The following is a 12,158-nucleotide window of genomic DNA, read 5'->3' as shown; positions in this document are numbered from 1 at the left end:
ATCCAATTTAATTGACTCAACTCCAGTGTGAGTGAAAATGTAGATTCCTGGGCCCCAGCCCAGACGTCTGCAGCAGAATCCTGGGAGTGGGGCCCAGAAATCTGTGTTTGTGATAAGCTCCTCTTTGATTCAAACCTGTGCTAGAATCTTACAGTGTCCAACAGGACGTGGTCCAGATGGGGTGGGGTCCACTGGGAATTACAGTGACATGTACTGCCTGCCATATGAGAAGTCAAGATCTTAACCATGCTGGTGCAGGGGATTCTGTGGTAATGACTGCATTTATTCTATCAATTCTGTCAGTAAATCTGGGTCATTTGAGACCTCAAAGTTAATTTTTAAATCTCAATCCTTTTTTTGGCTGTCTACACAGCCTAAATTAATCAGGTTATTACAAATCAGATTATTACTCTTCCTTATACTTCATGCAAGTTGACTTGCGCAGATACTGTTGGCTGATAGCAATGTTGGCTCTTGCTGAGGGACAGAACTCTCAAAACACGGTACGTGGGAAAGTAAAATGCTGCCATCACTTTGAAACCATTTGACAATTTCTTTGAAAGTTAAAAAAACATTGGCCATATGACCTAGCCAACTCAGTCCCAAAAGAAACGAAAGCATATACCCATGCAAATGGTTGTACACAAATGTTCAGAGAAGGTTGATTTGTACTTAAAAAAAAAAACAAAACCAAACCAGAAATGCCCTTGAGAAGTATATGAATAAACAAATTCTGGTATATTCTTACAATGGCATAGCACTCAGCAATGAAAAAGAATGAACTATTGATATACTCAATAACACAGATGAATCTCAAAGCAATGTTGCTACCTGAGGTAAGCCAGACAAAGAAGGAATGCTTACTGTAGGGTTCCGCTCGTATAAAACAAACTCCGAATAAAATAAACTCATCTATAGTGACAGAAAGCTAATCCATATTTGCTAGGGATGATGGGAGACAGGAAGGGGCAGGACTACAAAGGAGCAGGGAAATCTAGGCATAATGGATACATCACGATCCTGACTGTAGTGATGTTTACTTGAGTATTTACATATGTCAGAGTTATGAAGTTATACATACTAATTACGTGCAGTTTATTATATGTCCATTATATCTCAATAAAGCTGGGGCTTTTTCTTTAAAAAGATAGCATGAGATAAGTTTTAAATGCATCAGCCCTCTACATCTTTAAGCTTTTCTCTGAAGTAGAGGTCAGCATACAGTATGTCCCCGGCAGGCCATGGGGCCTCTGTCGCAACTCAACTTCACAGCTGTGGCAGAAAAGCAGCCACAAACAATATAGAAGCGAATGAGTGTGGCAGTAAAGGGCTGTTTGGGAACAATGAAGTTTTTATTTTCCTTTTTACTTTTTTCAACTTCTTAAAAATATAAAAATCCTTCTTAGCTCACATGCCCGATCTGATCCACAAACCTATAGCCTGCTGACCTCTGCTCAAGGGGCGCCCCTTAACCCTCATCACTTCCTAGAGAAACAAAATAACCTTAAGTTACGATTTGCATCAAGCCCTGGATAAGTAGATCTCTCCTTGCACAGATGACAGAAAACTCGGCCAGGTCCCCATTCAAGGAGACGCCTGGTCAAACCCTCCTTTGGAGCTCAAAACCAAAATTTACTGAGAAATGAAAAAACTACCATTTTTTGTAGGAAACCATTGGGATTAACAACGGTAACTATCATTCTAGTTCTCACCCAAATCACACCAAGAATTGTGCATGAATTTCCCCCAAAGCAAACATACATCCCAGCACAAGGGATAAGTACATAGAACGTTGCCAGCTTTCTAAGTCCAGTCTCTCTATGTCTAGAACTTTTGCTTGCCAGTTGCATGTGGTATGTACTAAGCATGCCTGAAGACTGAGCTGGCGGCCAGTGAGATAAGAGGGTTATAGCTGAATATCGTGGCCCTTAAAGGCAGTTGTCTATTTGTACCCACAGAACTGAGCTTAGACTACGTTTGAAGGTCCCAAGCTTCTCAAATCTTTGAGGTAATATCACCTTTCTGCAAAGCAGAGCAGGTACTAGTTACATGTGCTACCCCTGTCTTGGTAAAGAACAATGGGGACTTTACCTGGTCCCTGTCTCTTGGTATGCTGTATCTCATTGCTTATTCTAAAGAAATTCATTCTGTGCCTCGCCTAGAAAGGGGAGCTATTGGGGCTGCTGTTAGCCATATGTTTTTGTTGCAATTTTTAAAACAGAACCTCCTCTGGGTAAATACAGTCTATGCCAGGGTTCACAGTTTGGCAAGCAGAAGTGGGTCCATCTAGATGTCACCCTCACTCCTTAGCCAGACTCTCTTGTGCAGCGAACAACCTGCACAACAGTACATGGCAACCCTAGACGTTCCCCTTGATGTTGACCAGGAGAAATGTCAGATACCTCTAAAAGTTGCTATTACATCACACATTCTCATCATCTGTGCACTAAAGATGTAGATTTACCGTATACCATAGCACCTCTTTCAGATCACCCTTGATACCACCCATAGCCTCCTAATACCTCCCCTCAGGACTCCTGCCATTTGCAGATGGATTCTACGCTGCATGTTGACATCATAGGAAACTGCAATGCTAACAGCAGAGAGAGGCAAAATCTCTGCTGTTCAAAATTATCCAGGGGCTTTGAATGGGTCTATTGTAACCCTTCCCACACGGCAGTCTGGGCCTACACCATCTAGCTGCTGCCCACCCGGGCCTGGGCAGGCTATCAATCCCTCTGGTTTCCTGAATTCCAAACTGCTCACACCCACGTCAAGGTCTCTGTCACCTTTCTGACTTAGCACACTCTTCACCTTTTACAGGAATCCCTTTCCTCCAACCTCTGCCAAGTCATATCCATCCAAAATATTTAGTTCAAATTTGCCCTTGTTGGTGACCTGTGTCTTCAAGGTGCCACCATTATCTCCTTTCCTCCATGCTTCCACTATGCAGAGTACATTCCGGTCTTCGTATTACATTACTGTTTGTACCTCTGCCTTTTCCTCTGAACCATCCCCTCCCTGAGTATTTGGTACATTTTTATCTAGATCACTTTTAGAAACTGGAGTAACAAAAGTTAGTGGCTGACTCTTATGGAAATGAAAGTTCTAGTAGGTCTTCACCATCACAGATTTTACTTTTAGATACAGAAAAAGCATTTGACAACACTCAACATCGATTCATGATCAAACCTCTCAACAAAGTGGGTACAGAGGGAACACACCTCAACAGACTAAAGGCCGTATGTGAAAACACACAGCTAACATCATAGTCAGTGGTGAAAAGCTGAGAGCTTTTCCTCTAAGATCAGGAACAAAACAAGAATGCCCACTCTCGTCACTTCCATTCAACGTTGTACTGGAAATCCTAGTGGTGGCAATCAGCCAAGGAAAAGAAATAAAAGACATCCAAATTGGTAAGAAATAAACTGCCACCACTTGTAGATGACATGATACTAAATATAGAAAACCCTAAAAAGACTCCACCAAAAACCTATTCAAATAAATAAATTCAGTCAAGTTGGAGAATACAAAAAATATGCAGACATCTGTTGCATCTCCATACGATAATGAGCTAGCGGCTAGAGAAATTAAGAAAACATACCATTCACAACTGCATCAAAAAGAAAACAATACCTAGGAATAAATTTAACCAAGGAGGTGAAAGACCTATACTCTGAAAACTATAAGACACTGATGAAAGAAACTGAAGGCAACACAAACAAATAGAAAGATATTATCATGCTCATGGAGTAGAAGAATTAATATTGTTAAAATGTCCATTCTACCCATATCAGTCTAAGGTTGAATACAATTCCGATCAAAATACCATTAATATCTAGCAAAGTACTAGAATGAATAATCCTAAAAGCTGCGTAGAGCCACAAAGGACCCTGAATAGCCAAAGCAATCTTGAGAAAGAAGAACAAATGTATCACACTCCCTGATTTCAAACTATACTACAAAGCCACAGTAATCAAAACACTACGGGCACCGGCACAAAAACAGACACATAGATCAACAGAACAGGATAGAGAGCCCAGAAATAAAACCCATGCTTGTACAGTCAGTTAACCAACAAGAAAGGAGGCAAGAATATATGAAGGAAAAAAGACAGTCTCTTCAATAAATGGTGCTGGGAAACCTAGAGACCTACATGCAAAAGAATGGAACTGGACTGCTTTCTCACATGACACGTAAAAATAAACTCAAAATAGATTAAATACCTAAATGTGAGACCTGGGACCATAAAACTTCTAAAAGAAAACATAGGCAGTAATCTCTTGGACATCAGCCTTAGCAATACTTTTCTGGATCTGTTTCCTCAGGCCAGGGAAACAAAAGCAAAAATAAACTGCGAGTACATCAAACTAAAAAGCTTTTGCACAGCAAAGGAAACCATTAAGAAAACAAAAGGACAACCTACTGATTGGGAAAAAATATATTCAAATGATATATCCAATAAGGAGTTAATATCCAAAATATGTAAAGAACTCCCATATGGGGCGCCTGGGTGGCTTAGTCGGTTAAGCGTCCGACTTTCGCTTAGGTCATGATCTCGTGGTTCGTGGGTTCGAGCCCCGCGTCGGGCTCTGTGCTGCCTGCCAGCTCAGAGCCTGGAGCCTGTTTCAGTCTGTGACTCCCTCCCTCTCTGACCCTCCCCGGCTCACGCTGTCTCTCTCTCCTAGGAATAAATAAACATTTAAAAAAAAAAAAAAAACACTAAAAAATTTTTTAAATTTTAAAAATCTGATTTTAAAAAGGTCAGAGCACCTGTATAGGTATTTTTCCAAAGAAGACACTTACATGGCCAACAGATGGATGAAAAGGTGCACAAATCACTAATCATCAGGAAAATACAAATCAAAACCACAGCGAGATATTACCAGTCAGAATGGCTAGTATCAACAAGTGAAGAAACAACAACTGTTGGCGAGAAGGTAGGAAAAAGGAAACCGTCACGCACTGTTGGTGGGAATGTTAACTGGTGCAACCACTACGCCAAACAGCGTGGAGGTTCCTCAAAAAATTAAAAACAGAACATACGATCCAGTGATTCCACTACTAGGTATTTACCCAAAGAAAACAAAAACACTAATTTGAAAAGACATATGCTCCCCTATGTTGACTGCAGCATTCTTTACGATAGCCAAGGTATGGAAGTAACCTAAATGTCCATCAATAGGTAAATGGCTAAAGAAGATGTGGGAAGGACAGGGGCGCCTGGGTGGCTTAGTCGGTTAAGCGTCCGACTTTCGCTTAGGTCATGATCTCACGGTTCATGGGTTCGAGCTCCGCGTCAGGCTCTGTGTTGACAGCCAGCTCAGAGCCTGGAGCCTGTTTCCAATTCTGCGTCTCCCTCTCTCTCTGACCCTCCCCTGCTCACGCTGTCTCTCTCTCCTAGAAATAAATAAAACATTAAAAACTTAAAAAAAAAAAAAAAAGAAGATGTGGGAAGGACAGACAGACAGTAGAATATTACTCAGCCATAAAAAAGAATAAAATTTGACATCTGAACAATATTGATAGACCTAAAGGATATTATGCTAAGTGAAATAAATCAGACAGAAGAGACAAATACCGTATTATTTCATTTACCAGTAGAATCGAAAAAACTAACCAAACAAACAAACTAGAAACAGACTCATAAATACAGAAAAAAAACTGGTGGTTGCAAGAGGGACGGGATATAGGGGTCAGGCAAAATAGGTAAAGGAGATTAAGAAGCACAAACTTCCAGTTACAAAATGAATAAATCATAGTGATGAAAAGTACAGCATGGGGAAAACAGTCAATAATATATATTGTAATAACTCTGTATGGTGACAGATGGCAGTTACACTTACTGCTGTATTTCATAACATCTAGAATTGTCAAATCACTATGTTATACACTTGAAACTAACATCACATTGTACGTCAACTAGACTCCAATAAAGATAAAAAGAGATCAACTAAAAAGAAATGTATTTTGCTTACTAGATAAAAAAGCAGAGACGACACTTTAGAGACACTAGGATTGTATCTAATGAAAAATCAGAGGAATTCTGTTTTTTCAAAAAATATTTAAAAGAGAAACATAAAAATGTCTAAAGTAATTGGCAAGACTATAAGATGCAGATGATCTTTCCATGAATTTCAATTTTTCAGAATGTGGTTTTATTACTTTTAAAATAAAAGTGTTTCTTTTTATTTTAAATGTTTTATTTATTTATGAGAGAGATAGAGACAGCGTGAGCAGGGGAGGGTCAGAGAGAGAGAGGGAGATAAAGAATCTGAAGCAGGTTCCAGGCTCTGAGCTAGCTGTCAGCACAGAGCCCGATGCAGGGCTCGAACCCACGGAAAGCAAGATCATGACCTGAGCCAAAGTCAGAGGCTTAACTCACTGAGCCACTCAGGCACCCTAAAGCATTTCTTTTTGAAAACAAGACTTAATTTCCCTTAACGTCCTTAAATATATTGAAGAATTCCCAGTCTGTTTTATTTAAGCAGCTGGAGTCCAACTGGCCACTGAGGGTAGTTTCTGAAAGTAATTTTGAGAAGAAAGATGAAGAGGTAAAACCTCTATATTTTTTCGGAGCTGAAGTTTCCCCCTGCAAGTCTGTTCTGGGTGAGATTAATCTACCCTTACACTACATTTTTAGCACAGTGGTGAAAGCCATAGGCTTTAGATTTAAAAATCTGGTTATATCATTTATTCAGTTGTGACCCTGGTCCCTCTCTGAGTCTCCCTTAACCTTCCCTGGGCCTCAGTTTCCTCAATCACAGAATGGGGATATCAAGAGTTATAGGAGTAAATGAAAAATTGCACAATGAAGTGCCTGACAAGTGCCTTCATCAGAAGTATTAACATCACCATCACCATTTTGAAATGCAAAATGTGAAACCTTAAAAGAAATCCCAAAATCTTGGGACACTGACTTGCTACGTGAGCTATGGTACCCCCAACTTTTCAGCTAAATAGGTATCCATCACATTCAGTGCACCCCCAGAGCCATCTTGAAAGGTCTCCCACTGGCTAAATTTGAGATATTTGAGCAACTTTTGTGGATTATAACACAATGGGGGGAAAGCCCATGCATTCACTGTTATGAAATAATAAGAAATATGTATGTTTGTCTCTGCCACCAGTTCTCAGAACCAAGCTCCCAAAAGCCTTATAAAAATTCCTAAGTGATGAGAGCACTAGGATAAGAGTCCTAGGAGCATCTTTTATCTTACTGAGGTGACTCTGGGTGGGCTCCTTGGATGGCTCTTGGGTGGTGGACAGGTCACCATAAAGACCAAACCTTGATTAGAAGTCAGGAGTCTTCAGCCCCACCCTCTCCCCCATCCTCCCTGGAGCTGGAAACAGAATTAATAATTGGTCATGTCGATGTGAGGAAGCTATAAAATCCCAAACGTATGGGGTTCAGAGAGCCCTCACTGGGCAAATACACCCATGCAGGGAGGGTGACCCTCCCCAACTCCACAGAACAGAAGCTCCTACAGTGGGACCCTCCCAGACCTCACCCTAAGTAGGACTTCATCTGGCTGTTCATTTGTTGTTGTTGTTGTTTTTAATGTTTATTTGTTTACTTTTGAGAGAGAGAGAAGGAGAGGGAGACAGAGAATCCCATGCCATCAGCACTGAGCCCAAGGTGGGGCTTGATCTAGCAAAACCTGGGATCATGACCTGAGACTAGAGTCGGACACTGAACAGACTCAGCTACCCAGACATCCTAATTCATTTGGATCTTTTACCATTTTAATAAACTGGTAAACATAAGTGTTTCCCTGAATTCTGTAGAGGGGAAGGATAAAGTCTGTGAGACTGAGCCTTTACCCTGTGGGATCTGACACTGGGTAGAGAGCATCAGAATCAAATTAAACTGTAGGACATTCAGATGGTGTCACAGAGAGTTGCCTGGTGTGTTGCGGGGGCGGGGGGGGGGGGAATCCTCTACACATTTGGTGATCAGAAGTGTCAGAAATGAGGTGTTTTATGTTAGTAAAGGAGCCTCACAGGGAAGAAACACACAATAGGGAAAAGCTGGGTTTTCCCCAGTGTAAGAAGGAAAAAACTTGAGTACTTCCCTTTACAACTATATATTGTAGCTTTATAAACAAAATATCCTTATTTTTTATGTTTATTTATTTATTTTGAGAAAGAGCGGGAGCGTATAAGCAGGGAGGCGCAGAGAGAGAGGGAGAGAATCCCAAGCAGACTCCACACTGTTGCACAGAGCCTGATGCAGGCATGACCTGAGCTGAAATTGAGAGTCAGATGCTTAATCAACTGAGCCACCCAATGGAGCCCCAATGGGGAGCTGCATACTGAAGTACGAAGGGTGAAGTGTCATGATTTCTGCAGCTTACTTCCAAATGGTTCATAAAAAAAAAAATTGTTCACAAAGGTATATATAAAGAGAAACAAAGCCAAAAAAAAAAAAAAGGGCAATAATTGGTGAATCTAGGTGAAAGTCATACGGGTATTATAGTACTATTCTTGGGGCACCTGGGTAGATCCATCAGTTGAGCGTCTGACTTCGCTCAGGTCATGATCTTGTGGTTTTTGAGTTCAAATGCTGCATTGGGCTCTGTGCTGACAGCTCAGAGCCTGGAGCCTGCTTCGAATTCTGTGTCTCCTCCTCTCTCTGCCCCTCCCCCACCCATGCTCTGTCTCTGTCTCTCAAAAATAAATAAACATTAAAAAATTTTTCTTGGGGCGCCTGGGTGGCTCAGTCAGTTAAGCATCTGACTTCGGCTCAGGGCATGATCTCACAGTCCGTGGGTTCGAGCCCCGTGTCAGGCTCTGTGCTGACGGCTAGCTCAGAGACTGGAGCTTGTTTCGGATTCTGTGTCTGCCTCTCTCTCTGACCCTCCCCTGCTCATGCTGTCTCTCTCTCTCTCAGAAATAAATAAAAAACACTAAAAAAGAATTTTTTAATTTCTTATACTACTATTCTTTTAACTTGTCTTTAGCTTAGAAAATTTCAAAATAAAAAGGCAATGGGGGAAAACAGACAAGATCAGCAAATAAACAGAACAATCAAAAGTTAGGGCTGAAAGCCAGAGCACAGAGTTCCCAAGGAGCCATTTTCTTTCTCACATTGAAAATGAATTTTTGTGTGCAATACATGCTTCTTACACAACCGGTTATGACAAATGATGTAGGTGTCCTTGTGCACGTCTAAGGAAATGCATGGAAGGATGGCCAAAGTATCAGGGATGGTAATCTCCGTAAGATAGCAGGGGATTTCCATTTTCCACTTGCGCTTTTGTGTAAGTATTGTTAGCAAACCTTATAAGGACTATATAGCATCTACATGGAATCAGAAAAAAGCTATTTTCATTTTGAAAAATATAATTAGCCATATCTGCAGGACCCCTGTACATTTTCTGCAACTTCCTATGAATCTGTAATTATTACAAAATGAAATGCTTTTGAAATTGACCTCCCAATATTTATAGCCTGATTTTAAAAAGATAGTAACTGTGCCAATAGATCAGGCTTTTAAACAACAACAACGACAACAAAGGCCTTGTGAGTTTCTACTAATGGTCATCAAATATTTATTCCAGTCTCTCTTAGGCTAAAAAATAAAGAAGCTTCAAATATAAAGTCGTGCTCTTAGGAATATGGCATTTTATTCTTTTTTTTTAAGGCACGGGGCAAAGAAGGGGCAGGGAGCAGAGCTCTCTGGACCGCTGACAAAATGTCTCTGCACAGACAAGTCCAGGCGATGAGCCCACCAGCACCTCCCAGGCACCACTTGCATTAGCACAAGCCCTCACTGACAGCACACAGGTCCCCAGACACCTGGGGCAGGCACGGAGCAGCCCTTTCTAAACCACAGAACCATTTCTCTCTATCTAAATCTCTGCCCCGAGCTGCACATCCCCTCCTTTACTTTCCATACAGACCTCACAGAAGAAAAAGCAGTCCTACACTTTTCTTTTTAAAAATATGTATATATTCGTAACAAGAAATAATAAGTTTGGAAGGGGGTAAGCGGTCACCTCCTCAAAGGCCTCTGTAACAGATTCAGGCTTCGTGGCAAGACATGTGTGCTGCTGCTCCAGCCACACTAACTAGAAGCAGCTGCAACACGAACTAAGGTAGTCAGGCTACTGGTAAGGACCTGGCAGTACTTGGCAGGCGTGAAGGCAAGAAGGGAAATGGGAGCTTGCCCCGCAGCGGTCACAGCCACCGCAAAGAGCAGAATCCTTCATCAACGACAGGGGGTGCAAGAGATCCAGAAAGCCATGACAGGCTACAGCACGACATCCGGTATTGGCACCCTGATGGCCCCAAAGCTGGCAAGGCTGATGGATATGATTTGGTCAAGACGACGATGGGACAGAGACAGGCAGCTGCTGGGTAGCAGTTCCTTCCTTCAGTGTGAACCCCTCAGTGCACATGCTTTCTAGTGCTGAGTGCCAACACCAAGCTGAACAGTGGTCTTTGAAATCTGATCCTCCGCCTTTAGATGGTTCAAGCTTTGTCTTCTGTGCTATTTTGTCCTCTATCCCTGCTTTGAAAGTCCTGCGTGATCTCCCTGTTCCTCTCTCCAGACTCAGCCCTTGCATTCCAGTTCCTGGTCATAAAGAACCTCCTTCTGTTCTCCAAGCACCACGTGCCCTCCCAGAGCCCGTCACCCAAAGCCCAGGTCCACTTCCATCACACCCCCAGTGGGGCCTCCAAGCCAAGAGGATGCCATTCCTCTCATCCCGGCCCCATCTTAGGAGGATCACTACCACCCCATCCCTCTCCTCCGTAGAGAAACTAGCTCAGAAAGCACAGGCCCAGGGGCATCAGGAGTTGGAGGGGGAACATCGTTATCTGGGAAGCCAAAAGCTTGGCCCAGCGGTTACCAGCTAAGGAGACCACCTCCTCCCAATGCTGCTACTTTGTAAGACCAGTAGGATGCATCTGGAGGAGTGGTTTGGGGATGCCGGAGGCTCACCTCCTTACTTTTCTTACATTCCCTCAGAGGCTAAGCTGTGGCCCTTGCCCAGTACAAATTCCCGGGCAGGAAAGCTGACATCTCTGGTAAAAGGAAATCTCAAATGAAAACAGACGCCTGAGGCACACATCACTATAACAGAAGAACACCAGACTGAATATATAGGACATGAAGCAGGATTATGGAGACAGACCAAACCATTTTAATTAGCATACTACATATCATCTAAGGTATAAGACAAGAAGTTGTAACACAAATGCAGGGGAAATATTATGAAGAAAAATATAAAAGTTGAACTCAATAGATAAATAGGATGATGGATACAAGAAGAGAACAGAGTGGTGCAATGGCTCAGAAAGGTAAACACACTCAAAAGGAAGAAAAATGAAGGAGTATGTTCAAAGATACAGAAAATAAAGGCAGAGATTTCAGTATCCAGATAATAAGAGACAAGAAAGAAAGGTAGGGACACCTGGGTGGCTCAATTGGTTAAGCATCTGACTCAATTTCGGCTCAGGTCATGCTCTCACCATTCATGAGATCGAGCCTCATGTTGGGCTCAGTGTAGACAGCGTGGAGCCTGCTTGGGATTCTCTCTCCTTCTCTCTCTGCCCCTCCCTTGTTCTCTCTCACACTTGGTCTCTCTCTCTCTCTCAAATAAACTTAAAAAAAAAAACTTATAAAAAAATAAGGATAAAACAAATAAAAAGGAAAAGGAAGTATTTGAAGAAAGTAATTTCCCAGAATCAAAAAAAGATTAAAGACTTCAGACTAAAAGAATTTAGAAAGGACCGAACAAGATACAGAAAGACCCACACCAAGGCACATCATAGTGAAATGTAAGCATGCTGAGATTAAATGCAAATTCTAAAAGCTTCCAGAGAGAAAGAGAAAGGAAAAGAATCTGACTAACATCATATTTTTCAATAGCAATATCAATGCAGAAAAACAGAGGAATCATACCTGTAAAGCCCTGAAGGAAAAGAACTTTGAACATATCCATGTCAAATGTGAGGACATAATAAAGATGTCATCGGGCACACAAAGTCACTGGAGGCTCACTGCATAATGAGCCTCACTGGAGGCTCAATCTGAAAATATCAAGGAAGTGCTCAAACAAAAAGAAATAATCCCAGAGGAGAAGCTATATGGGAAATAAGGCTAGTCAGACACGTCTGGTTTGTTGCGGGAAAAAGGAAAGCATTTCCAA

At 41.8% G+C, this 12,158-nt stretch overlaps 1 protein-coding gene across 7 annotated transcripts in view; it reads right to left on the bottom strand.

The window, feature by feature from the left end:
• The window catches only part of FAXC (failed axon connections homolog, metaxin like GST domain containing), a 72,027-nt gene that overhangs the window by 50,449 nt on the left and 9,420 nt on the right, over window positions 1–12,158 (bottom strand). The window contains exon 1 of one of the 7 annotated variants that reach the window (XM_039252129.1): window positions 11,912–11,991. The exons of the other annotated variants lie outside the window; for them this stretch is intronic. Within the exon in view, the coding sequence (XP_039108060.1) occupies window positions 11,912–11,968 (57 nt within the window). The 5' untranslated portion in view covers window positions 11,969–11,991. Of the gene's footprint in view, window positions 1–11,911; window positions 11,992–12,158 lie in introns of those variants that run through there. 7 annotated transcript variants of the gene reach the window in all.

The sequence above is a fragment of the Hyaena hyaena genome, unplaced genomic scaffold (genome assembly GCF_003009895.1).
Source record: "Hyaena hyaena isolate Hyena2069 unplaced genomic scaffold, ASM300989v1 scaffold_408, whole genome shotgun sequence".
Taxonomy (NCBI): Eukaryota; Metazoa; Chordata; class Mammalia; order Carnivora; family Hyaenidae; genus Hyaena; species Hyaena hyaena.
This window is presented reverse-complemented; position numbering and strand designations above follow the sequence as displayed.